The sequence below is a fragment of the Oryx dammah genome, unplaced genomic scaffold, assembly GCF_014754425.2.
Source record: "Oryx dammah isolate SB20612 unplaced genomic scaffold, SCBI_Odam_1.1 HiC_scaffold_1, whole genome shotgun sequence".
In the NCBI taxonomy this organism is placed as follows: Eukaryota; Metazoa; Chordata; class Mammalia; order Artiodactyla; family Bovidae; genus Oryx; species Oryx dammah.
The window spans coordinates 8,664,286-8,691,719 of record NW_024070185.1 but is presented as its reverse complement, the minus strand read 5'-3'; the positions used below and the strand labels follow the sequence as shown (position 1 = coordinate 8,691,719).

General features: G+C 46.7%; 1 protein-coding gene across 4 annotated transcripts in view; it reads left to right on the top strand.

Annotated features, from left to right (window-relative positions):
- MSRA (methionine sulfoxide reductase A) overlaps positions 1–27,434 on the top strand; it is a 369,657-nt gene that overhangs the window by 302,576 nt on the left and 39,647 nt on the right. Inside the window, exons 6-7 of one of the 4 annotated variants that reach the window (XM_040235141.1) lie at positions 5,062–5,113; positions 7,617–7,853. The exons of the other annotated variants lie outside the window; for them this stretch is intronic. Of the exons in view, the coding sequence (XP_040091075.1) occupies positions 5,062–5,113; positions 7,617–7,642 (78 nt within the window). The 3' untranslated portion in view covers positions 7,643–7,853. Of the gene's footprint in view, positions 1–5,061; positions 5,114–7,616; positions 7,854–27,434 lie in introns of those variants that run through there. 4 annotated transcript variants of the gene reach the window in all.

Here is a 27,434-nt window from a genome sequence, read left to right as displayed (position 1 = left end):
TGCATTGCAATACTTCTTATTATACAGTCTTACCAGCCCCAAGTGTTATCATTGTTTCTAATGTTTGTCGGTATGGGAAGCATAAAACAGCATTTTATTTTGTTTTGCATATCTTTGGTTAGCACTAGAGTTTAAATTTATTGTTGTTTTCTTTTTTTTTTAAGAACCCTGAATAAAGTTTTTTTTTGTACTTAGGAAAGCTCATCTTCTAAGTTGCAGAGAAGAGCTAGCTCAAGGTCCTGTTAAAACGTGACTTCTAGTGTGTTTGCTTTTGACTTGATCTCGAAGTTGGTGGAATCCACGCTGTTGGCAAGATTCAAGTGTAGAGCACAAATTTGAGGATGCACAAGTGAGAATGAGTGAGAGACTCAGACAAGTTTCTAAGTTTTCTAGAGGAAGAAAGTTTTAATTGTTTATTACACACGGATGTATGTTTATTCTGGAAAACACAAAGAGAATAAAAATTACCTTTAATAATGATATTTTAAAGCATTTTGGTATATATGTTCTCTTCCTTTCTCTGTGGGAATGAGTACCTTAAATGACTGAATCTTAGTATACATTCTATTTTGTTGTATGTGTTTTCACTGATCAGTATTTCACGAGTATCTTTTCATATCATTTCATGTTATTTCCTATATTATTTTTTGACTATATAGTTTACACTGAATAGATATACCACAGTTAATTTAAACAATGTCATTTCACAATTGTTGGACATTTCACAATTGTAAACACTGCTGTGGTGTGCATACTTGTAGTGAAATCGTTTCATGCATCCATGATTATTTAACTGGGACAAGTTCCTAGAAGAAGGATTGCTGCGTATATGGGCCTGCACACTTTGATAGCTTTTGATACGTGTATGCCCACAACACCATGTCATTTCTATACTTTGGTATTTGGTATAGAAAGAAGCATTCATGACATTTTAAAATTATGTTTTAACTGAAGGATAAGTTATTTACAATGTTGTGTTGGTTTCTGCCATGCAACCACTCGAATCAGTCATAACTACCTATATATTCCCTCCCTCGTGAGCCTTCCTTCCACCCCTCACCCCATCCTCTAGGTCATCACAGGGCACCAGGCTGGGCTCCTTGTGTTATATAGCAACTTCCCACTAGCTGTCTATCCATGGCATTTGTTGAAGGTGGTAAAGAAGACTTTATTCAAGGGGTCCATGGTGGAGATATAGGGACCACTGCAATGGGGGTCTTGCAGTGGGGCAGAGGTTGGACTCAATTCCAAATGCAGCATGAGCAAATGGGAATTTATAGTCAGGGAACAGGGTGGGGGTCAGTGCATAGCAAATTACTGAGAGGAAATATCAGGGATAAATGGGGGGGGGGGGGGTTCTGCTTAAACCAAACTATCAAGATTCTTGCTGAAGGCAGGACAGATGCTCAGGCATCACCTGTGGGATGGGGGGGTAATGAGGAGCCTGATCATATGTCAAGGGTGATCACTTAGTGGGGTTGGGAGGGTCTGTTCAACTGATTTAGCAGGATTCTTTCTCTTAATCAAATTGGATGATGCAGAGATGAACACAGATATCTAAGAGTCAGGTCTGGCTGGAGAAGTGTTCAGGGGAGTCTGAGTAGAGTATGGTCAATGAGAGAGTCTGTGTCCGCATTTAGCATGCTCTTTGGTAATAAACTCCTTGTTTATTGCTCTTCCTGTAAACCTTTATTTGTGGTAGGGCAGGGCTGGGTGTACCTGTAGCACCAAGAGACCCTCCCAGCCCCCAGCACCACCTCTGCCCACCCAGCATCATTCCTGGCACGGAGGTAATGTCAGCTTGCATGGAAGCGCCGAGTATTAATGCACATTTAAAAAGAGGCAATGGCCGAGGATGGGTAGAGATGGAGGGGTGAGAAAGTCATTGTCAGAGAATCCTGGGTCTAGTTCAAGCCATATCAGTTAAATGTGGGGTCTTCCAAACCTGCCATCCATTCTTTGATGCTCAGTTTCCTAACAAAAGTAAGTGAGGTAATTTCTAAAAGATGATCTGTCCGATGGCATTTTCAGATCTGCAAATTTATGAATCTTTGACCGTGAGTCACGCATGAGGGCTGGAAAAAAGCTGACATGAGTGGGGTGAGGAAGATACTGTAGTGAAGCTGTAGGGGAGGTTTACCTACTGGATGAAGTCCTCAGAGCATAAGTGACAGCAGAAGGGCCTGAGCTGCAGCAGGACCGTCATACCCTGGGCTCTCAGAGCGGCTTGGAGAGAGGCAGTGTCTGAAAGGTGACTAACTAGAGGCCAGCTTCAGACTCTTGACGGGCTCCTTCAGGACGTAGATGATTGGCGTTCCTGGGCGAGGACTTCCAGAAGCGGGGAATAGTCAGAGGTTCAGCCAGGCAGATGGCCTGCATCAGGGTGACCCAACAGTCACAGAAACCCAATTTATTTCTTTTTAATATTTATTCATGTATTTATTTGGCTCTGCCAGGTCTTCATGGCGGCATGTGGATGCTAGTTCCCTGACCAGGGATTGAATCTGGACCCCATGCATTAGGAGCCTAGAGTCTTAGCCACTGGACCACCAGGGAAGTCCCAGGAAACCAGTTTCTTAGAGATTTGGAGATGATAAAGTCTGTCCTTTTCCCACTGAAACTGAGTCTGTGGCAACAAGAAATCTTGTAAGCCAGGCTAGAACTGGGTTTTGAAAAAAGGCTTGTTCATAACGGTCAGGGTGGGGCCAGCAGCCTAGTCTGCCAACTGTTGACCAGAAGCTCCTTACCTTATCTGAGGAGCTAAAAGATTAAGTGGTCCCAGCCGTGCAGGTTGAGTGGCTACAGCCATGAAATCTGGACATTCCCTACTCTTTAGTTGGCAACCTGATTGCTTGTTTGTTTTTTTTTTTTTTCCATAAAGAGTTTAAAGCATTCTGAACATTCTTTAAAATTGATTGCTGTTGGAATTTTTAAAGATTTGTTTTCACCTTCATGTTGTGAAATAAAACAGATACAGAAAGCAATACTAAACAAATCCATAGCTTAGTGAATTTTTATAAGGCAAACATGTTTGTTCCCATGACACTTTGTCAGCTACCCTGGAAGCTCCTCCATTGTCCATTATAATCATAGTCCTCGCCACCCTTCTCAACTTTTATGGTAATCACTCTCTTGCATTTATCTGTAGATTTGTCACCTTAGTGTGCCTTCCCCACTATTTTTTTACTGTATATATATATGTATATATATATATATAATTGAAATATAGTTGATATACAATATAATATAATTTTGTGTATAGTATAGTGATTCACAATTTTAAAGGTTATATTCCCTTTATAGTTATTATAAAATGTATAAAGTATATAAATATATTATAACATATAAATAATATTACATATAAAATTACATATTCATTCCCTCTGTTGTACAGTATAATATATCCTTGTAACTTATTTTATACATAATAGTTTATACCTGTAATCCCCTCCTCCTATATCCCCCCTCCCCCATTCCTCTACCTGCTGGTCACCACTAGTTTCTTCTCTATGTCTGTGAGTGTCTTTCTTTCTCGTTACATTCACTAGTTTCTTGTACCTTTTAGATTCCACGTATAAGTGATGTCATGCAGTATTTGTCTTTATCTGTCTGACTTATTTCATGTCACAATACCCTCCAGGTCCGTTCATGTTGTTGCTAATGACAGTTTCATTCTTTCGTATGACTGAATTCCTTGGTATGTATGTATGTGTTTAAGCCTGGCGTGCTGCAGTCCATGGGGTCGCAAAGAGTCAGGCACAACTGAGCGACTGAACAACAAATATACATATATGTGTACATATATAATATACCCACATATATACCACATCTTCTTCATCCATTCATCTGTTGATGGGCAGTTAGGTTACTTCCACATCTTGGCTATTGTAAATAATGGTGCTGTGAACATTGGGTGCATGTATCTTTTAAAATTAGTGTTTTGGGGTTTTTTTCGGATATACACCCAGCTGAGTCACATGGTAGTCTTATTTTTAGTGTTTTGAGAAGCCTCCACACTTTTTTCTGCATTTCACTGCTGTTTTTTAGGTATGCCAGTTTTTTTAAAAAAATTGTATTTGAAATTTCTCTTAAAAGCTGCAGCATCCCCTCCGTCCCTTTCTTTCCTTACACTTTTTCTGGGGAAGGACTCAGGCATTTTAAATCTCTAGAGTTACACAAGCTTCTATATTTGTGGCGCAGTTCGCAGTTCAATGTGTCCTTCTAGTCTTTTGTGTTTCCTGCACCCTGGCAGCTGCTTCCAGAGACTTGAGCAGACTCAGTTTCAACCTCTTTAGCACAGTGATGATGTTTTTCATCAGGAAGCATGTAACATGTGGTTTCTGCTTTTTTCATGTTAGCACTCAGTGGTGCTTAATGTCTAGATCCACCACTTGCCTGAAGGCTGAAAAATGATGTAATTCTCACTCTATAATTTTGTTTTCATTTACCGCCTGTGATAATTTTTTAATGCTTCCAAATGGAGAAGCTTCCATTTTTCTATCCCTTGGCCACCCAACGGTACAGTTCTTACAGGAAAGGCAGGATAAATATCCCGTTCATTTATGTATCCAGTTTTCAAGATAACACATTGGCTTCCTGTCATGCTTAAAATGGGACTTCCCAGGTGCCTCAGTGGGTAAAGAATCCACTTGCAACACAGGAGATTCAGGTTTGATCCGTGGATTGGGAAGATCCCCTAGAGAAGGAAATGACAACTCACTGCAGTATCTTGCGCGAAGAATCCTATGGACAAGGGAGCCTGGTGGGCTACAGTCCATAGGGTTGCAGAGGGTTGGGTGTGACTGAAGCAACTGAGCATGCACACACGCACACATCCTTGAAATGTAACCAGTTAGTTCTTTTAAAATACTATTATGAACTTACGGATTCACGCATTTTTGATGGATTTCAATCCATTGCCATTTGGAGCTTCTTCAGTTGGTTCCTGGGTCCCCTTTGACATGACCTCAGGAAGTTTGTGATCTTTCTAAGTTTCTGATCTTTCTAACTATCTGATATATGAATGTGTTCCAGACTCATGTTGTGTATCTCCTGCCCCAGGTTTGGAATCAACCATTTCTGCAAGAAGCTTGGTTTCTGTTAATAGGAAAAGGTATTTCAAGACCACATTCTGGATACTCTGTATGCTCATTCCTAACTGGGCTGGTCTTTGTTTCTAGCTTTTCAGCAGACATAGCTTACACGTGGGTAATATGCTGCTGCTGCTGCTGCTAAGTCGCTTCAGTCGTATCCGACTCTGTGCGACCCCATGGACGGCAGCCCACCAGGCTCCCCCATCCCTGGGATTCTCCAGGCAAGAACGCTGGAGTGGGTTGCCATTTCCTTCTCCAATGCATGAAAGTGAAAAGTGAAAGTGAAGTCACTCAGTCATGTCCGACTCTTAGCGACCCCATGGACTGCAGCCTACCAAGCTTCTCCGTCCATGGGATTTTCCAGGCAAGAGTACTGGAGTGGGGTGCCATTGCCTTATCTGGTGTAATATGCGTGAGATCAAATATTCTATAAGTTCAAACCATTTCAGATTCAGATTCAAAACTATAGATGTTTTACATAACTTTTATATTGCATTTGTATCTCCTTTATTTCAAACCAAGAGTTCTGATTCCTAAAACCACAGAACTAGAATTAGAACATCTCATAAAAAGTCTCATAGTAATAATCATAACAATACTACCACCATCAACTTTGATTATTGAAAATAGCTAAATTTGTAAAGCTCCAAATTCTCTTCCATCCCCCTAGTTTTTCTAGTTATATTTGTATTATTAATCATATAGTCAATATATACTATAGTCTATTCCTTTTAACCCTCATTTAGCTTTAGTTCTATAGGTAGATATATACTTAACATTCACTGTCCTTATGTTGATGCCAATTTAGTCATTTTTGTCTGAAACTAATTCTTTAGTAGATTCCTTAGTCAGTGTTCATTTCACAGAAACAATATTCTCTGAATTCATGAGTGTTGATAACAGCTTGTGCTCTTCCTACATGAAGTCAGTTTTGCTGGGTATAAAATCCTTAACCAACTTTTTTCTTTAACTATCATAAATATAGGTATTAAAAATAAAATAGTCTAGTTTCTTTTAGCACAAATATTGTTATCAAAAATCATGTGATAGTCTAATTTTGTTTCTAAGTATTATAAAGATATTTTTCTTTATCTTTATTAAAATCCTATAATTTTATCACATCATGTCTTGATGTTGATAGTTCTGGGTTGAGAGAGTTTCAAGTATGAGGTGAGCTCTTTCAGTGTGTATTTTCAAATCTTTTTTTTAAAAAAATTCAGGAAAATTGTCTTGAATCATACATTTTAATATTTTTTTTTATTCTCTTGCCTTGGGATTCTAATCTAGAGGTGCTTTTGGTAACTCATCCTATTTCCAAACACATTTGTGTTCACTGGGACAGCAGGAACACAGGGTCTGTGTCTTGTGCTAAAGGAGTTCATCATCTAATGGGAGGACAGTGTCTCTTTACTGCCTGTTACATGGAGATAATGAGTTGCAAATGTTGAATTGGCTTTTGGAGTTCGCAGCCTGCCACTTTGAACCACAACCAGGATGGGAAGCAGTTGGGCAAGCTTGCAACTCCCAGTTCCTTTGTCTATTGAAGCAATTTATGACTTATCTGCTTCTTTGCTTAGGTCCCTAATTAAAGCTATTTTCAACCCAATAAACATCCTCATCTCTCATCCAGCCAATAGAGTTGGACAGCTCCCCTGTGGCCTCTGCCTTCATCCTCTTAGGCTCTGTGGTTCACGGTTAAGTTCCTATACCTTTAGCAGGGCCACTCTCTGAAATGCAAGGAGAAGAATATTGTTTCTTGGAGACATAATTAGAGAGACAATGCAGCCTTCTCTGAGATAACAGGCCTTTTGAAATGCAACATGTTGGGGGAAGATCCAGCCCAGGTCAGTGACTGCCTTAGCTGTCATGACTCCTATTAATAGTGCCGTGTTTCTGCTTGGCTGAAGGGCTCTGGGGTTGGTATCTAAAGTTCATTAACCTTTTGTCTGAGGAACTTGTACTTTGAGACTTGTGGTTCTATGTCTTTTCTTACAGCTTTTCAAGCTGTAACTACTGTTTGGTGGTTGTGGCTATGGGCACAACTGTGAAATAGCTAACCTCGCCTTTGAATCGTCCATTACTTTTAAGAACATTATGTTCTAGATATTGGGGGCACATAAGCCTATTTTTGCATTTGGTTAAGATTCTTTACCAACTGAGCTTGGGCTTCCCTTATAGCTCAGTTGGTAAAGAATCCTAACCAAATGCAAAAATAGGCTTATGTGCCCCCAATATCTAGAATATAATGTTCTTGAAAGTAATGGATGATTCAAAGGCGAGGTTAGCTATTTCACAGTTGTGCCCATAGTGGCTCAGACAGTAAAGCGTCTGCCTGCAGTGCTGGAGACCCGGGTTTGATCCCTGGGTTGGGAAGATCCCCTGGAGAAAGAAATGGCAACCCACTCCAGTATTCTTGCCTGGAGAATTCCATGGACTGAAGAGCCTGGTAGGCTCTTTGCATCCATGGGGTCGCAAAGAGTCGGACATGACTGAGCGACTTCACTTTCACTTTCTTTCTTTCAGGATTCTTAGAAGACTGGAAGCTCTGAATGCAAACAAAACTACTACTGAGAGACACATTTAAGGGATTATATTTTTTTCTGTCTTCTCAGGAGTCTGCCTGTCTTTGTCCAGAGTTACATGTGAAAGATTTTTATTTGTTACTTAGTTTAAATGTACAATGTACATTGGATGCCATTTACCTAAAGTAACTCTTAACAAAATCACTTCATGAAGTAAATGCAACTTTGGTAATGTGAAGAATGTCTCCCTAATTTATCTGTCTTAAACTTAACTTATTAATATCACACTGTCATCTATCAAAGCAAAACTGTGTTTTATTCTTTTTTTCCCCTTCCCATTGCCTCCCTGGGAAGGGAAGTTGTTTCCTTCATGTGAGATAGGTGATTTCTCTTTCTCTCACCTCCTATGTCATTGTTTCACTGCTCTCAAATCTTTTGTTTATGAGGAAACAAGGAAAAATCTTGGACTTGGAGTGAGAGAGCCTAGCATTCCCATCTGGCTTTGTCCTAACCAGCTATGAGACTTCAACAAGCTAGTTAAGCTCTTTGAGTCTTAGTTTATTCACCAATAAAGTGGGTTATGAAAATCCCTTCATCACTTTATTGCTGCAGGATTAATTGTAATAATATATGTAAAGCACTTGGTACCTGGCACAAATAATCATCCTTATTTGGGAACTCTTGGCATCATCAACTCAAAGGACATGAGTTTGAGCAAACTTCACGAGATAGTGAAGGACTGGGAAGCCTGGTGTGCTGCAGTCAGTGGGGTCACAAAGAGTTGGACAAGATTTAGTGACTGAACAAGAGTAACCTGCCAATGAAAATGTTACCACTTGCCTATGAAAAATAGTGATATCTGTTCTCACTTCCCCAGACCCCCTTGGGTGGAGCTTCACCCCTGTTTTCATTCTGTGCTGTTTGGATGTATTGGTCCATACAAATACATCTACAGCCACTAAAACAAATCAGAGATACCCATTCACAGTGATTCGTAAGCAAAGAAACCCAAACTGAGCCCATGGGTATGGGTCTTTAACAATGTGGGGGGTGGGATATGAGGGGAGGGGTCACCCTGCCATTTCTCAGCTCCATACCCACGTCTGAGTTTTTTGTGCCTCAACTATTCTCTCTGCATACATGTGATGGGCTCTTTTTATAGATGCGACTCCTAACCAAGCAGTCCCCATAGACTCAGAGAAGCCGCCTCTCTCACTTGCCCCCAAATTGTGTTCCAAGGGGTGGGTGGTCTCCAATGGGGCCCCTTTTGCAAAAAGTTGCTTCAGAGGCTGGAAAATCAGACTCATGCGTGCCAGTCCTGATTTCCTGATTTCCCTCCTGGCCTCCCAGCCCTTCTCTTCCCCTCCTGTTCAGGTCCCTCCACCAAGCTAAGCTGTCCCTGATCCACCCCACTCCTCCTGACCCCCAGTTCTTTTGTTCATCCATCCCTGCCACTGCCCCCTCCCCCCACTGCAGTACAGTCAGCCTCACTGCTGCTTAAATGTCATTTTTGAAACAACAGAAGGACATGCTGATTTTTGTGGCATCTCAGGAGGAAAAAAAAATTTTTTTTTTTATCCATTTGGTGTTGAGAGAACTCACAAGAAATGTATTCAGGGACCCTCGCCAGCCTCTCTCACTGCTGCGGTTCACATTTGGTGGCTGGTGATGTACAACACGCACAGCATTTTTCCCCCAGAAATGTCCACGCGCCTCTCATCCTCACCCGGCTTCCTTTAGATTTCTTTGCCTCTCGGCTAATTCTGTGCTTGAAGCACTGCAGTTCCCGATTTATTTTCAAGCCAGGGATCCATTCTGATCCTGTCTTGGGGGTTTGAACCGGTTCTTGGGAAACCTGGGAACACGGTCAAGCGTGGCTTACATCTCTGGAGGGGAAGGCATGAGACACTGCACCACCACCCCCGCCCCGCCCCTTGACGCACGGGGAATCTGTCAGGCTCCTGTGTCAGGCCCTCAATTCCAGAAGGTGCGTCTCTGCAGGAAACTGGAAACTCGAGTTCCCTTTGTCCTTCATCTGTCTGCCCTCCAGGCCCCACCATGCTCCATCCGTGATGATGTATATTCACACCTTATTATTTCCATCAGATGGAAAGTTCCTGAGGACAGGATCCATGTGTGACTCATGTTCTTGTCTGTCCCTCAGCCCTGGAACGAGGCCTTGCATGTGGCCCCATGGCTGCAGGGTCCTCCTGTGTGAGGAGGACACGGGGAGCAGGGCTCACCTTCCATAGGCTGCTTCACTGCCACACTCTGCTGGAGAAAGTGCTCACACTGGCTCGGAGCATCATTTTAAAACCCAGAGACCCTCTACTCATTACTAAAGGTCCAGATGAGCAATTAAGTTATGAATTAGAATTTTAATGAGCTGATGTTCTGGCCCCAAACACCTAATTGCAATACAGTGACTAGATTATCCCCACCTGTCTGAGGTTCTCACAGTCACTCAGACCATCTTGCTCTGGGTTTAGTGGTTGTCATCCACAGACACCCAAAGTGGGAGGTTTGCTGCGTCTCAGGATCATCAAAGCCAGCCCCTCAAACCTTGCCTCAGCCAGAGGACCCTCGTACAAGAGTGGTTTGAGAGCTACGGTTAATCTCAAAGTCTTACGTGGCACATCTCCATCGCAGCTCCTTTCCTGGGCCTCCTGCCCACTTGGGGCACCCTGGAGAGAACTGCAGGTCACCTAACAGGTGCTCCCCTACTCGCCTTCTAGCCATGATATGAATTTGGAGGAAATCAGAGGTGCTCAGTTTTCACACCACACATACACACGTGCACACACACCCCAAAATTTCTTGTCCTAATGCCTTGTTTGGACATTCTACTTGACGAGTATCTGAAATTTGAGGTTTGCAGCCTGAGCAACCTTCTTTATAAGGACCCTGTGTCTTCCCTGGCTTTAAATAGACCTTCATGATGGCTAAATCTGGGCAGAGTCCACACGCTCCGCTGACCGGCACACCGCAAGTCACACACTACCTAGAATCTAATCGAGCGAGTAGTCAACACCGCCTCCCTCTGACTCTGTCTGGGGACATTCCCTGGATGTAGAAACACCTGTGTTGTCCGTTTCATGTGTGGAGGTCTTTAGTTAACTGTGAATTCTAGTCCCTCTTTCTTGAAATGTCATTAATTGTTCCTGTCTTAAAAACCGTCTTGGAGACAGGCTCCTTATGTGTCATTGTTCCTGGCGTCTCTCTGTTGAAGAATATGTTTGAGCTTCTCTTTATCTGCTTTTCCCTCACCCTGGAATTCCTCATGGGGGCTAAGCTTTGCCAAATAGACAGTTATGGAGCAAAATTAGAAGATTTTCGCTGGGCCAGCTTCTAAGGGCCTGCCTGGTTTTCTAAGAAGCAACCATAAAAAGAAGAAAGAAAGAAAAAAAAAAAGAGAAAGTGGAGACTGGAAGAAGCAAACTTTCGGCTAATTACCATCTTTTTTTTTCCCTCTGAGCTCAGAGTACTGTTCTTAATTTCCTGACCAGCTTGCGCCCCTCCCCCGCTCCCTCCGAGCATCTGTGGTGGTTTCAAATTGAACTGCATACCTGCTGCTCTGAATTTCCAACATACCATACCAGTTGGTTTGCCAAACAGTGAACTGCCAGCCATCTGCCATCCAAAGTCAGAATTTACATTGTTTCATCTTAAAATAACGCCTCCGGAATAGCAAGCCACTCTGTGCATCAGGTTTTAAAGTTGACAATCAGCCAGAATTAAAAACAAATACCAAATGGGCATAAAAAAAGAACATAGTGGGGAGTTGGGGTTGGGGAGGGGGTGGCTGGCATTTGACAGAGAGTTTATTTTTCAGCATTTTTACCTGATTTTCCACCAAAATAGCCATGCCATTTAATTTTATCTGCAACAGCAGGAACTACTTATAGACTGAGAGCCTTAACTTTTTACTCGCCTGGCTCTACCCAAACAGACGAGGCTGGAGCTGTTGTCTGCATCTCAGGGAGGGTGGATGTCTTTATAACCTCCCCAGATGCAGGGGAGGAAGAGCTGCTGTAATAGGACTTCCTGGTTGCTCAGATGACACAGCTAAGATGCATGAAGGTGGACTACCATATGCTAGTTAATGGTGAACCCAGGACTGCCAGGCCAGTCTTCCCACCCCTGGATGTGTCCATGCAGATGTGAGAGTCCCTTCACCCCTGCCTTTATTTCCCCTTACCCGACCGTAGCAACCCTTCTGTGCCTTATTCCCCTGCTGCTCCAGGACAGTTGTTTAGTTGCAAAGTTGAGTCAGACTCTTTGCATCCCTATGGACTGTAGCCTACCAGGCTCCTCTGTCCATGGAATTCTCCAGGCAAGAATACTGGAGTGAGTTGCTATTCCCTTCTCCAGGGGATCTTCCAGATCCAGGGATCGAACCCAGGTCTTCTGCACTGCAGGCAAATTCTTTACTGCTGAGTCACCAAGGAAACCCAGAAAAGAAGGGGTTTCTGCAGGGTCAGGAGCCCCTGGTGACCTGTGATGGTGGCTTGTGGCAGAGCCGCCATGAAATCTGGGTGACTTTCCAGAGCAGATGGGCCTGAAGGAGGTTTTTTTTTTTTCTTAAGAGAAAAATGAAAGAGGTTTCATGTTTCCTTTAGGGAAGCTGTTCCAGGCGAAGGCAGCTTGGGGAAAAGTGTGAAGTTATGAGTGGGCAGAGGAAGCAGAGGGCTCTAAATTTATACCAGAGCCACCTGCCTACAGCGTGGTGCCGCAGGCCACAGGCCTGCAGACGAGGAGGGCTTGTCCCTAAGCCTGGGCTGGGCGGGGCACTGGGCGAGATCCCCGAGTCAGCCTCACACACCCCGTGGAAATCTCTGGGGGGCTGACCTTGGACATTGTAGGTCCAGGCGAGCTGCCAGCTCAGTCCAGTCCTGATGTGGGTCTCAGAAGTGGGCACTGTGGTCACTGCTGTGCGTAGGTTTGCTTCTGGGCCAGCTGGTTCTCCTGGAAGCCATATCTCAACCTGGACCAGACCCAAGGCCGATCTTGTGTGTTCCCCTGGCCCCTGCCTGTGGCTCTGACCTACCCACCCTGCAAGCTGTCTCTGTAGCTGGAACAAGCTCTACTTCCTGTGAGGCGGGGCCATCTCCCCCATCTTTGGGGTCCCGAACACCATTGTTGTTGAGTTGCTCAGTCATGTCTAACTCTTTTGAGACCCCATGGACTGTAGCCCGCCAGGCTTCTCTGTCCATGGGGATTCTCCAGGCAAGGATACTGGAGGGGGTTGCCATTTTCTTCTCCAATCCATTTCCTTCTCCAAACACCTTTGGTGAGTGGTTAAAGAATCCGCCTGCAACGCAGGACACTCAGGTTCAGTCCCTGGGGGCGGGGGGAGATCCCCTGGAGGAGGGCACGACAGCCCACTCCAGTATTCTTGCCTGGGAAATCCCATGGACAGAGGAGCCATGAAGCTTTCAGTCCGTAGGTCGCAAAGAGTCAGACGCGACTGACGCAACTGAGCACGCACAGCGCACTCACCAGGGGCAGGTGTGCCACGCATGCTCACTTACTAAGTGAGTCCGCGCTTTGCTGGGATAATGCAGAACTTAACTGGTTGCGTTGATCGCAAGACTCAGTCCCACAGTACTGAACTGGCCGATAAGTTCCTTCAGGTTTTTCCTTAAGATGGAACAGAAAAACCCAAACCACGTTTTTGGCTAACACAATATTTCTCCTGTGAAAGCTGCTTTTGATTTACCCAAAATCTTCCAATTTTGTTGTGTTCCTGTTAGCATTGTTGTTACTGAGAGTGCTCAAGGGCCAGTCACTGTTCAAGGTACCTTGCATATATTCTTATCTCTCATGTGTGGATGCCTCTTTGTGACCCCATGGATTGTAGCCCACCAGGCTCTTCTGTCCATGGGATTTCCCAGGCAAGAATACTGGAGTGGGTTGCCATTTGACCCAGAGATTGAACCTGAGTGCCCTGCATTGCAGGCAGATTCTTTTACCGCTGCGCCATCAGGGAAGCCATTCTTATCTAATTTGACTTAATTCAGTTTATTAATAATACATTGTGAAGTCCCTTTGGTCATTATAGACATCAGCCAGCTAAGGCTGAATAGGTGTTAGTTTTCCATGAGACACCCCTCAAGCAGGTGTCAGAGGCAGATTTTAACCCAGGGGCCCAAGAGCTCCTGTGAGGTGAGCCCATTGCTCGGAATCTGGCCCTGGCCAGGGCCAGTGTTCAATATGGGTGACAGCCAGAAGCGCCTGACACCCACTGCACACCTGGAGAAGGAGAACTAAGATGGGAGGGTCCCCGTGAGGAAAGTTCAAAAAAGTGGCTCCATTTAGCATTTAGCCGGGAAAGAAAACACTGAAGTGAGAAATGTGAAGGCTACATGCAAGATTCCCACGACCAGCTGTCCTTGGAGGGGAAGGGTGGGCGCACTTGCTCCAGGGCTCAGGAGCAATGAGGCAGATGTTAGCCCATCAGGAAGGATTCCCAGGCAAGTGGAGCCGCCCATCAGTGGAATTCCCTGCTCACAAAGGGATGAACAGCCTGCCCAGGAAGATCAGACAGCTGCAGAATGACCCTTTGTCAGGATGTCATAGAAAGGTCAGCTCATGATCCGGAGCTTGGTGCAAGTGCTCCCTGAAAATGTCCGTTCCGACTCCAAAGCCCCTCAGCCCTGTGTTCTTAGTTTAGTACATAAAACAATGGTGCTCATGATGACACATTTCTAAAGCTTAAAAATAGTCGTCACTCCTTTTCACAGAATGAGTCATTTTAAGACCTCCTCCCCGTTCCCCACTTTGAGAGTCTAACCAGAAGCCCGAGTTTTTAAAAACTAGAAATGTAAAAAACAAAACCCACATGCAACACTGTCCTTTGATTTCCTAAAAAGATGTCCTTCCTTTGCAAAATCGGAAGGTGAAGGAGTGACCCCTCCAGGCCCTGGAGGTGTTGGTGTGCAGGGGTCCTGGGGAGAACGGTGCAGGTCCCACTCAGCAGGGCTGGGGTGTGAGCTCGGGGGTGGGGAAGGGGTTCTGATTCAGGCCAAAGCCACTAAACAGGGCCTCGCCTGCAATGGCTTCTGGGCATGAAAGCTTCTAGACTAGAGCTTAAAACTCTGCCTAGCTGTCTGCACAAATGCTGTTTGCAGGACGTACTGTTTTGTGATAAAAGATAAAAGAGATCTTCTCTAAAGCATTTGTGAGGCAGTTTGTATCTGACCCGGAGTTAGAGTCGTTACTAAGGGAACCACAAAGAGAGAGAGCCTATATTTAAATGAGCCGACATCTCAAGATTCCCTTGGGCAGGAAGCATGTTTCTCCCCTAAGAAAGAACAGAACATGACTTCCTTCCATGTAGCGGAAGGACTCATGGTGTTTGCTGCCCACAGGTGCTTGTACCTGTCTGTCGCTGCTTTCCCCCTCTGTCTGGGAGATGGAGCCTTCTCGCTGATCTGACAGCCAGGAAAGCAGAGCGTGGCTTCCCCTCTAGTTGTCTCTGAGCAGCTCAGTAAGACAGTAGAGTTCTTGTGGTTATATACAGCTATGCCAACCCTAGGCAAGGGATCCCATCCCACAGGTGTGTGGGAACAATGGACCTGAAGTTCAAAGCCAAAAGGGCGAGTGTCAGAATCCACATTCAGGACACTCAGTGAGTTTGAAATGAACTCTGAATTCAGTTCTAGGGGAGAAGCAGGTATATTAAATAGTGACTGCATAATTGGGCTTCCATGTGGCTCAGACAGTGAAGAATCCGCCTGCAATGTGGGAGACCTGGCTTCAATCCCTGGGTTGGGAAGATCCCCTGGAGGAAGAAATGGCAATCCACTCCAGTGTTCTCACCTGGACAATCCCATAGACAGAGGAGCCGGGTGGGCTACAGTCCAGGGGGTCACAAAGAGATGGACACGACTGAGTGACTAAGCACAGCACAGCACAGTTAATGTAAAGATGATAATAGTTTTGATACTTGTTCAGTCGCCAAGTCATGTCTGATCCTTTGCCACCCAATTCAAGACTCCTTGGGGAAGGAGTAGTTTGATACTACATTAATCTTAAATATTAAAAACTATAGTGGTATTTTATTTTTTTTATAGTGGTATTTTAAATGCTGTTGAAATGTAGGTATTTTTGTAATTTTTTTTTGAGAAAATTAGATTCTCTCAGCTAAGAAATAATCTATTGTAGACAGAATCTTGCTTGAATACAGCATGATTATGACACTACTGCCACCTAATGGTAGATTGCCTTAATTGCAGACCAAGTGCCTAAAGAAATGTTACCAAGTCCTGTCTGATTCTTAAGTGACCCCATGGACTGTAGTCCACTAGACTCCTCTGTTTGTGGGATTTCTCAGGCAAGAATACTGGAGAGGGTTGCCGTTTCCTTCTCCATGGGTCTTCTAGACTCAGGGATCAAACTTGAGTCTTGGGATGTTGCAGGTAGATTCTTTACCACCTGAACCAACAGGAAAGCCTGCCTAAAGAAATGAGCAGATACTAGTTTCAAAACTAAATTACAGGGACTTCCCTGGTGGTCCAGTGGCTAAGATTCCATGCTCTCAATGCAGAACGTCTGGTTTTGATCCCTGATCCTGGACCTAGACCAGTTGAATATACTTTTCTTTTAATGAAACGTCAGTTCTCATCAATTCATGTATTCACTCAACAGTAATTACGGTGAGAGTCGCAACCATGTCACCTGCGCTATCAGCAGAGAGACGGGCAGCCTGACCCGTGATCTGGAGGGTCCCACATTGTGGTGACCTGTAAATACCTCCCCTTTGTCCCAAATCCTCTTTTTCTTCGCCTGCCATCTCCTGTCCGTGTTGCATCCCTGGACTATTAGGGGAATGTCCTTGCTTGTCATGATCGGCAGCAAGGAGGAAACCATATTAAAAATGCCTAAGACTCACCAAGTCTTGTAGGTCACCAAGCCTGTGTGGTTTGTTGCTTGGATCCGTTCTGCCAAATGCACCGGGGTTGCCATGGAGGCAAAAAGGCACCTGTGTTTTGTTCTGGGGCATGTTATCACATATGCATGGGCACACACACCAGCTAGTCCTTAAAACATGTGTCTTAAGTATAGTCGAAGTCTCCTCTCCATAATTCTACTCCTTTCCTGACTTTGGTCCTTCCTACAAATGGAGATTTCTTTTTCACCATCCCGTGTGGTCATATCCACGTGGGCATATCATAGTCCCCTACGGATGTTGCCAAGCCATGCTTACCTACTGCACCCCCTCTACAACTCCTGTTTTAAAACAGAGCTCTCTGTGTCATGAGAGGTGATTGATAAAACTGAATTCATTGCTTATTTTGTGGTGTATTTTTGGGGGACAAGACCAGGAAGGAGATAAATACCAGGAGGTACTTCAGCGGCAGAAAGGTCATCTGCCATCCGAGCCGTTAGAGCTGGTGCAGACTGAAGATGGCGACGCGCATGTGTTACAGGAGAAGTCCTCTTCCATGTTTCTTCTCCATGCTGGACACCAGCCCCCACACCTCAGCTGGCCCACGCCCATTCCCCAGTTTCCCTGACCCTCCCGTGGTGCATTCAGGATTCACGCGGGCCTTTCTCCAATGGCCCCTGCACTTTGGGAATGGCAGAGTTGTTTCTCAGCTTCTTGCCCCATCACCCTTCACCCCCAATGCTGCTCTGGGTCCTCTCACCGGGTGTCACTGGCCCTGCTGGGCAGCGGCTGCCATCTGAGCCAGAGGGGTCCAATTAAGAATTAAGAACTAGACTATTACAATCACAGGCTTCATTGAGCCGTAAGTGTTGAGAGTAATTTTCCAAGTGAACTCCATGGAGACTGTTTTCACTATGCTTGCAAATCAGATCAACAGATTCCTCATGCATCTGTAGTGCTCTGCCCTTAGAAGAGGCCTCTGTGTACACTTTCTTCTCTTTTGCTCCCCACAAGAATGTTATGAGGTAGGTAGGGCACATACTCTCTTCCCTGTTTCTAGATAACTCAGCGGAATCCCAGAGAATCTGACTTATACAGCCACTCTGTTCCAGGTGACATGGATCTTCTTCTCCCTCGATCTCTCTCTGGATGTCAACAGAGGCAGGAAGTCTACACTTAGGCAAAGCCGAGATAGGAAAGGGGCTTCTCGTGTGGCACTAGCGGTAAAGAATCCATCTGCCAAAGCAGGAGGTGTGAGAGACTCAGGTTCAGTCCCTCAGTTGGGAAGATCCCCTGGAGGAGGAAATGGCAAGCTGCTCCCATATTCTTGCTGAGAAATTCCCATGGACAGAGGGGCCTGGGGGGCTACAGTCCATGACCATGGGGGGCTTCATGACCATCGGGTCACGAAGAGTCAGACACGACTGAGCGTTCGAGCACATAGCACAAGATAGGAAAACCACAGTGAATAAAGCTGAACGATGGGAATGCAACCACAGGCTCTACAGTGATCGGCAAGAGAAGGTTGGTATAGTTAGGGAGCAATAACTAAACTGTTCGTGGGCTTAAACGCTGAGGGAGACAACTAAAACTGGTTTAGAAACTCCCATAAAGTAAAAAATGGGATTTCCTATAAAGGTTTAACTCCATGCCAAGCCCTGTGCAAGCGTGATCTTATTTCGTTCTCCATCCAGGCCAGGAGACTGTTGCTATCATTGAGTCACAGGGGCAGGACAGATGAGGTCTCTGAAACTCTGGGAATGCCGGGAGGGGTGGGGGCAGTGGGGATTGAGTAGGAAGTGGTAAGGATGGGCCAGGTTATGATGAGACCTCAGAGTCAATCGGGGCTCTTGGATGTGGCTCAGGGCAGGCCGTGCAGCGCCTGGAGGGTTTTGAGCAGGTGCAGGGCCCGAGAAGGGTGTGTATGTAAAGACCTCTGAAGCGAAGCCTTGGCTGTGGGGTCCATGTCATGGCCACTGGCTTTCAGAACCAAGGAGAAGTCTGCGGGCCTGGCAGGTGCCTGAGTCACTGCTATGTGAGCATCCTGGCGGGGGGCTTGCCCTCGCCCGGCCACCGCACAGCCCCATTCCTGGCTTACATGCAAACGCAGGGACACGCGTAGAGACTCGTTCCCCTGCTGTCAGGCTGATTGATGGAGGAGTCAAGCCTCCTTCTGCTCAGTGCGCTGAGCTGATGGGCTTTTGTTCTCCAGGCCAAATTCCTAGGATCCTTTCGGTCCCAGAACGCTTTGCCTGTGGAGTTTAGAATAAGAAAGTACAGAAATGAACTCACAATATAGTTTGGGGATTACAGAGAGAAATACTATCGGGGGAAATGGTGATTTTCCTAAATCCAGGGCTTTGTGCGCTGGGGTCCACTGGCTGCCTGGGTGGGAGTGGGCAGACCCTGCGTGACCCTGAGCTGTGTCAGAGATGAGGGTAACCAGCCACGATGCAGATCCTGCGTGCCGGGCTGCAGGCCTGGTGCCTACAAGTGTGTCTTACAGAACTCTGTGAGAAAGCTGTTAGGAGTCCAGCTTGTTTTTGTTTAGTCGCTCAGTCGTTTCCGACTCTTTGCGACCCCATGGACTGTAGCCCGCCATGCTCCTCTGTCGATGAGATTCTCCAGGCAAGAATACTGGAGTGGGTTGTCATTCCCTTCTCCAGGGGAATCTTCTTGACCCAAGGATAGAACCCACTTCTCCTGCATTGGCAGGTGGATTCTTTACTGCTGAGCCGCCTGGGAAGCTCTGAATCCCATTTACAGATCAGTAAATTTAAGTCCCAGAAATCGTGTCTAATCTGCCAAGGCCTTCCAGCTAGTAAATGACAAGTGAAATTGCAGTGTGGGTCACTCTGCATCCTTCCCACTGTATGTCGGTGGAAAACACTCTTGCACACGGAGCCGGCTGGGTCTTTAGCCGGCTGGGTCTTTGCTTGGAAACATTCAGTGAGGTTAACCATTTAGAGTCCAGTCTCCCCTCAATTTTGCTTTTGCAATCTCTCGAACCTTTGAATAGATGAGAGACTTTATCTGCTCCTCCTCTGCCTGCCTTTTTCCTCTCTTTCTGGCATCTTCCCTCTTCATCCCCAATACACTTAGAAAAACTAAGGCCAGCCCTCGCACTGTTGAAACATGACTTACTGTTCGACTTAAGCTGCCTAGGAGTTATCAGCACTAGGTAGTACAGATGGACGCCCAGAGTGGCTCGCTGGTCTTTGAGGTGGACGAGCGAGTCACAGCCAGGGCGCCGCCACAACACGTGTGTCTGCAGACCTGAATTCATACGCTGGTGGTTCTGTCTGAATGCTGCAGGGGGATGGTCATCAGTGGAGCCCGTGGTGCTGTGGGTGTGTCAGTGGAAACAGGCTGTGTCTGAAGAAGCAGGGACCTAGGGCAGGTGCAGGACTTCATGGGCCGAGCACCAGCAGGGAGTCGAGGATTCATGGGAGAGGGGTCCCCGCGCTGTGGGCTTCCCAAAGTGACACCCGATTGATAAATAAGGCACCAAGCCCGCAACTGTCCCTTTGCCTGCAGGTGGCCACGTCACTAATGGGAACAGGGGGGACGCACATGGTACACACACTCTGCAGGTGCCTGCCGCCCTGCAAAGACCAGTACAGATCTGCGGGGCGGGGGGGCAAAGTCAAGTTGCAGGACTTGGTACAAATGCCGGGTCACTGTTGCTCCCATTTTTGTAACTGTGGTTGTCCCAGTTTGGGACTGTTTGTGACCCCACGGACTGCGTCACACCAGACTTCCCTGCCCCTCACTATCTCTCAGAGTTTGCCGAGTTCATGTCCACTGAATCAGGGATGCCATCCAACCATCTCATTTTCTGTGACCCCCTTCTCCTTCTGCCTTCAATCTTTCTCAGCACCTGGGTCTTTTTCCAATGAGTCAGCTGTTTGCATCAGGTGGCCAATATATTCTCAAACTTGCTTCCTAGGGTTTGGTAAATAGTAATAAGTTATTCCATGTGACTCATAGAATAGCTCCTCATCCGTAGTAAGTGGTCAGTACACATTAGCTGTTATTAAGCTCCTCAAACCCCAAGGAAACACTATTTTTAAAGAAGTGGAAGGGTGTTGAGGCTCAAGAGGACTGAATCTAAACCCAGATACATTCATCGTGAGGCCTTGAGTGAGCCACTCATCCATAAAATGGGCTGCAAAGTTACATCCTAGCTGCTCCTGGTAATTCATGTTAGCAACCATGTGGGAGGACCATGGCAACCCATGCTACTGGAAGTGACGTTCATAGGGTTTTGGGGACTAAGTCACAGGTGGACCAGCAGAGGGCAAAAACCAAGCCTGTTTGCCTGCTTGATTTTACGTTAATCACATATGACGTTCTCAGCTGGAAAAATCCCAAACCCGAAGGTGGCCTGCATGCCCCTTACGGAGATCTCCGCCAGAATCACGGTGGGGCTGCCGGTTTGAAGCACAGTTTGGCCTGTGAGGAGCCAGATCCTTTCATGTTACTGGTAGCCATCTCTTCCCATTAGCAGATATCGATTCTTTGTCTCTTACCAGAGCAGCAACTGGCTGCTTCTCTGTATAGGTCTGTATAGAGGGCATAGCTTCTCTGTAACAATGTCCTTAGGGCGGGTGAGAAGGGACATCTGAGGCAAGCAGTGTCGTTATTTTTACCCGGAAACGCACTGTGGGCCTCCGACCTGTGGGTTTTGTATCTGCCCAGCAAGATGGCAGCTCCAGACTGTCTCACGGAGGCGGCTGGGAGCCTGTGAACCAGAGCCAGGGACAGCGGGCAGTGTGTTTCTTTCAGAACACCGAGCTGACGGAGTCCAGGCTCTGAAATCAGAGTTGACCCTCTGCTGGGTCTCTCTGGATGGCTTTAATTACGGCAGCTTCACAGGGCCAACTCCTGCTGGCGAAACATTTTTTCAGAAGAGGGTCATGAACTCGGAGGCTCTGAGTGTCCAGGGGCCCTGGGTCTCCCAGGACCAGCCGGATGGGACCTGCTTTGCCCAGAGCCCACCCCCACCCGCCCCTCCTGGGTGAAGCTTCCTGGTGGTGCTGGCACTCATAGTCCAGGAGGGTCTCGGTGTGAGCCTGGGTGGTGGCGGAGAGCGTGTGCCCCCCAGGCTGGGGGTGCTGGCCCGGGGAACAGCCGCTTCCATCAGCAACACCCGCTTGGGGCAGGGGGAGACTCCAGGTGTCCGGGGCAGATGTCTTTCTCAGTGGCTGCGTACTGGCAGAGGGGCTCTGCTTACTCTTGGGAGCACAGTGTCGAGGGAGAGGAATGGCTGGGAGCCGTGAGCCCCGGGTTCTGGTCTCCACTCTGCCAGGAGCACGTTGTGTGGCTTCTCTCCCCTTCCCCTTCCCCAGGCTTTGGTTTCTTCACATTTGAAAGCTGCGAGTGGGGTTAGGTCACTCACGGTGGGAGAGCATCCCACCGTGTTCTGATTCCAGGGGACCACAGGGATCGGCAGATATGGAAGAGCAAGGGCCTAGTGAGAGATTCTGAAGACTAGGGGGCCTGGTAGCTGTAGTATCTGGGTGCAGTAATAGTCCCTTGGTCTCTTGTGAGCCAGGAGGAGCTTTCCAGTGAGGATGTCGACCCCAGGGACCTTGCTGAGTTGGTGACCTTGAGCATGAACCAAGGCAACCAGGCCCACTCCATCCATCAGCACATAGTTTGGCATCATCTCCTGGGCCAGGGGAAGCCTCGCTGCACAGGTTCCTGACAGCCTCCTCACCATCTCCACCTTCGTAGCGACCACACACTAGCTCAGCGGTTCTGAAAGTGTGGGCCCAGTGGCACCAGCGTCATCTGGGAAATTGTTGAAAATGTAAAGTCCTGGGCGCCACCCCCCACACCAGACCTACTGACTCAGAAACTCTGGGGGTGGGCTTAGCCATCTGTTTAACAAGCCCTGCCCATGGTCCCAGGCAGACTGAGGTCTAAGAATCACTGCACCAGCCCAAGCCTGTAGTTTGAGAACTATTGTCTGTCTCTCTCTCTCTCTTTTGTGTAAAACTATTTTTAGTTATTAAAGCAAGGTTACAGTGATACTTTAATAAAAAAATTGCCAGAGCCCTACTGCCCCCTCACAATCACTGGTTTCATCGTTCTGGCTCTCTCCTGGTCTTTGTCCACCTGGATATGCGGTTTTTACACAGGACATCATTGGATAGAGACTTCATTTCATTGTACCTTTTTGCACTTAAGCATGATTAGTGCGTTTTCCCCTGTTGCCTCATCACCTTCGTACTTATCATTTTCAGTGACTGTGAAACACTTCCCTCTCGTGACCGGCTTTACACGCTTGGCCGCCCTGTCCCTAGACATTTGGCGACTTGCTGCTGTCCACTATTGGAGAAGTCGCTGTTCGTCCAGGGTGAGGTCAGCTTCTGGGATGTTCCATATGACCTGCTGTCAGCCCAACGTCTGACCTCCCTGTAAGTCTATGACCCGAGGCTGTCTGAAATAGATTATTTAGTGGAGAGTAAAACCCAAAATACCCCTGAATCTGCGGTGATGCACTGCAGAAATGCCCCCGTCTGCCGAGTTTTGTTAACCGAGCATCTTCTCATTTGGCTCACAGGTGGTGTCAGCAGAGGGGGGCATGGCGTGGGGGCGGCGCCCCCACCCCCGCCCTGATGGGCTGGGTGCCCGGGGCCTCGCCTTGTGCCAGGCCTGCTGTCGGTCATTTCCTGAGCATCCTGGTCCCCAGCAGGAAGGGCCCCCTTCTTTCTCATACTGCCCTCACCTCCCCGCCCCCACACCTGTGCGCCTCTTGTCTCCTTCCTTCTCCCAGCCTGGCTCAACCCTGGCGGCAGGGGGGCGGCTGGGGGAGCCCGAGATACACAGCTTGACCAGCACGGCCCCTAGTGGTAGCCCCTTTGTTTTGACAAGACCACTGACCATTCTTGGATCATATACATAATTCTGTATCTTTTGAAATGATTTGCTTAAGGTAACCCCCTAGATAGGGGCTGAGGGTAATCCATAGGGCATCTTGTATCCACTGGCCCTTCTGTTAGTGATGACGTGCGTTTATGCCCTGTCCGTGGCTCCATGTTGCTCTTCACAGCCTGGCAAACTAGGCTCTTCCTTATTTGGCTCTTGGATCACTAAAGAGCTCAGATGCCTGGAAGAGGCAGGCTGGTTGATTGGGGCAGACGGTGGGAGAGGAGAGGGGCTGTGTGAAAAGGACTCCCAACTGAAATGTGCTCGTGTGCAGTGAGGAGAGAGCTCTAGAAAAGATAGAGGATGTGCGTTTCAGCCTCAGCTGTCATCCTCTCTCTAGCGTCAGCTACCCCACGTCCCCTGCCTTTTCCTGCCACACCCGAGTGGACCTAGCTCACTCTTGCCTGCTCGGGGTTTGGTTGGGCCTTGTCGCCTTTTCACAAGCTGTTTCCTTGCCTAGAAAGTCTCTTCCCTTGAAGACTCAGTCAGAATGGGCTCCTCCTACAGGAAGCTTTCCCAGACCAGTGGTCACTGGATTAGGAGGAGGCTTGGCCTCTGGGCGGGGAGCCAGAGAGGGCGCTCCCTGCACTGTGCTTGAGGGGATGGCCACGGAGTGCTGGCTCTTACTTCCCTTTGAGAGCATCTCTGCAATTCAGTTTTGAAGTCTCTTTAAGAATATCCCAAAGGACTTGTGAAGGACACGGATGGTGTGGCCATCTGTCTTTTGCACCTTTCCTGGGTAGGTCAGAACTAGTGACAAGCCCTTAGGAAAATCCACTTACAATCAGCTACATTCCTTTCCCCTTTCTAGACTAAGGACTATGTTTTTTCATCTCTTTGTCTTCAGAAATCAGTAAGCTGCTTGGCACACAATAGGTACTTGGTAATTGGGTTTTTTTTTGATGTATGGGTAGATGAACGGATGGGTGGGTAGATGGATGGATAGATGGATAAATGGATGGAAGGGTGGATGGATGAATGTCCTATATCTGGATGCCCTGTGGCCCCTGAAAGGACCCTTAGGCAGTGTCTTCTCCAGTGGGTCTCCGCCAAGCCTCTGCCTCACTCAGCCTCCCCATCTCTCTTTTCCTTCCTTCCTTCTCACCTTCTACCACCTGTGCTAGCCCCTTCCTGGGAAGTTTCCACCATCTTTCACTTTGACCTCGGTCCACTCCTGGGCCTGGCTGTGGGGAGGGGAACACACACGCACCCAGCCCCTGTGGTGGAGACTCTAGCTTCCTGTCATCTCTCTGCAGTTTCTAGATTGAACCACCAAGGGGCCCATGTGCCACACCTGCCCTGTGATGGTGCAGTTCAGCTCAGTCGCTCAGTTGTGTCTGACTGTTTGCGATCCCGTGAATCACAGCACGCCAGGCCCCCTGTCCATCACCAACTCCCGGAGTTCACTTAGACTCATGTCCATTAAGTCGGTGATGCCATCCAACCATCTCATCCTCTGTTCTCCCCTTCTCCTCCCTCCTTCAATACTTCCCAGCATCAAGGTCTTTTCCAGTGAGTCATTTCTTCGCATCAGGTAGCCAAAGTATTGGAATTTAAGTTTGAGCATCATCAGTCCTTTCAATGAACACCCAGGACTGATCTCCTTTAGCATGGACTGGTTGGATCTCCTTGCAGTCCAAGGGACTCTCAAGAGTCTTCTCCAACACCACAGTTCAAAAGCATCAATTCTTCAGTGCTCAGCTTTCTTTATAGGCCAACTCTCACATCCATACATGACTACTGGAAAAACCATAGCTTTGACTAGACGGACCTTTGTTAGCCAAGTAATGTCTCTGCTTTTGAATATGCTATCTAGGTTGGTCATAACTTTCCTTCCAAGGAGCAAGCGTCTTTTAATTTCATGGCTGCAATCACCATCTGCAGTGATTTTGGAGCCCAAAAAATAAAGTCTATCACTGTTTCCATTGTTTCCTCATCTATTTGCCATGAAGTGATAGGACCAGATGCCATGATCTTCATTTTCTGAATGTTGAGCTTTAAGCCAACTTTTTCACTCTCCTCTTTCACTTTCATCAAGAGGCTCTTTAGTTCTTCGCTTTCTGCCATAAAGGTGGTGTCATCTGCATATCTGAGGTTATTGAGATTTCTCCCAGCAATCTTGATTCCAGCTTGTGCTTCTTCCAGCCCAGCATTTCTCATGACGTATTCTGCATATAAGTTAAATAAGCAGGGTGACAATATACAGCCTTGATGTACTCCTTTCCCAATTTGGAACCAGTCTGTTGTTCCATGTCCAGTTCTAACTGTTGCTTTCTGACCTGCATACAGATTTCTCAAGGGGCAGGTCAGGTGGTCTGGTATTCCCATCTGTTCAAGAATTTTCCAGTTTGCTGTGATCCACACAGTCAAAGGCTTTGGCATAGTCAATAAAGCAGAAATAGATTTTTTCTGGAACTCTCTTGCTTTTCTGATGACCCAACGGATGTTGGCAATTTGATCTCTGGTTCCTCTGCCTTTTCTAAATCCAGCTTGAACATCTGGAAGTTCACGGTTCACATACTGTTGAAGCCTAGCTTGGAGAATTTTAAGCATTACTTTACTAGCATGTGAGATGAGTGCAATTGTGCGGTAGTTTGAGCATTCATTGGCTTTGCCTTTCTTTGAAATTGACTTTTCCAGTCCTGTGGCCACTGCTGAGTTTTCCAAATTTGCTGGCATATTGAGTGCAGCACTTTCACAGCATCATCTACTAGGATTTGAATTGGAACTGGAATTCCATCACCTCCACTAGCTTTGTTTGTAGTGATGCTTTCTAAGGCACACTTGACTTCACATTCCAGGATGTCTGGCTCTAGGTGAGTGATCATACCATCGTGATTATCTGGGTCATGAAGATCTTTTTTGTACAGTTCTTCTGTGTATTCTCGCCACCTCTTCTTAATATCTTCTGCTTCTGTTAGGTCCATACCATTTCTGTCCTTTATCAAGCCCATCTTTGCATGAAATGTTCCCTTGGTATCTCTAATTTTCTTGAAGAGATCTCTAGTCTTTCCCATTCTGTTGTTTTCCTCTATTTCTTTGCACTGATCACTGAGGAAGGCTTTCTTATCTTTCCTTGCTATTCTTTGGAGCTCTGCATTCAAATGGGTATATCTTTCCTTTTCTCCTTTGCTTTTCGTGTCTCTTCTTTTCACAGCTATTTGTAAGGCCTCCTCAGACAGCCATTTTGCTTTTTTGCATTCCTTTTTCTTGGGAATGGTCTTGATCCCTGTCTTCTGTACAGTGTCATGAACCTCATTCCATAGTTCATCAGGCACTCTGTCTATCAGATCTAGGCCCTTAAATCTATTTCTCACTCCCACTGTATAATCGTAAGGGATTTGATTTAGGTCATACCTGAATGGTGTAGTGGTTCCCCTACTTTCTTCAATTTAAGTCTGAATTTGGCAATAAGGAGTTCGTGATCTGAGCCACAGCTCCTGGTCTTGTTTTTGCTGACTGTATCGAGCTTCTACATCTTTGGCTGCAAAGAATATAATCAGTCTGATTTGGGTGTTGACCATCTGGTGATGTCCATGTATAGAGTCTTCTCTTGTGTTGTTGGAAGAGGGTGTTTGCTATGACCAGTGCGTTCTCTTGGCAAAACTCCATTATCCTTTGCCCTGCATCATTCTGTACTCCAAGGCCAAATTTGCCTGTTACTCCAGGTGTTTCTTGACTTCCTACTTTTGCATTCCAGTCCCCTGTAATGAAAAGAACATCTCTTTTGGATGTTAGTTCTAGAAGGTCTTGTAGGTCTTCAGCTTCTTCAGCATTACTGGGCGGGGCATAGACTTGGATTGCTGTGGTGGTAGGGGTGCTAGATTCCCTCCCAGCCATTGTGTCCAAACAGAGGCAGGGCAGCCTCTCAGGGAGCTGATGAGACTCTTGCCTTTCCTTAGAGATCTAGGAACTGTGGCAGCGACCCTTGAAGTCAGGACCATCCCTGGGGGCTGGAAAAATCACCCCGGCCTGGTCTGCTCCCTGCCTTAC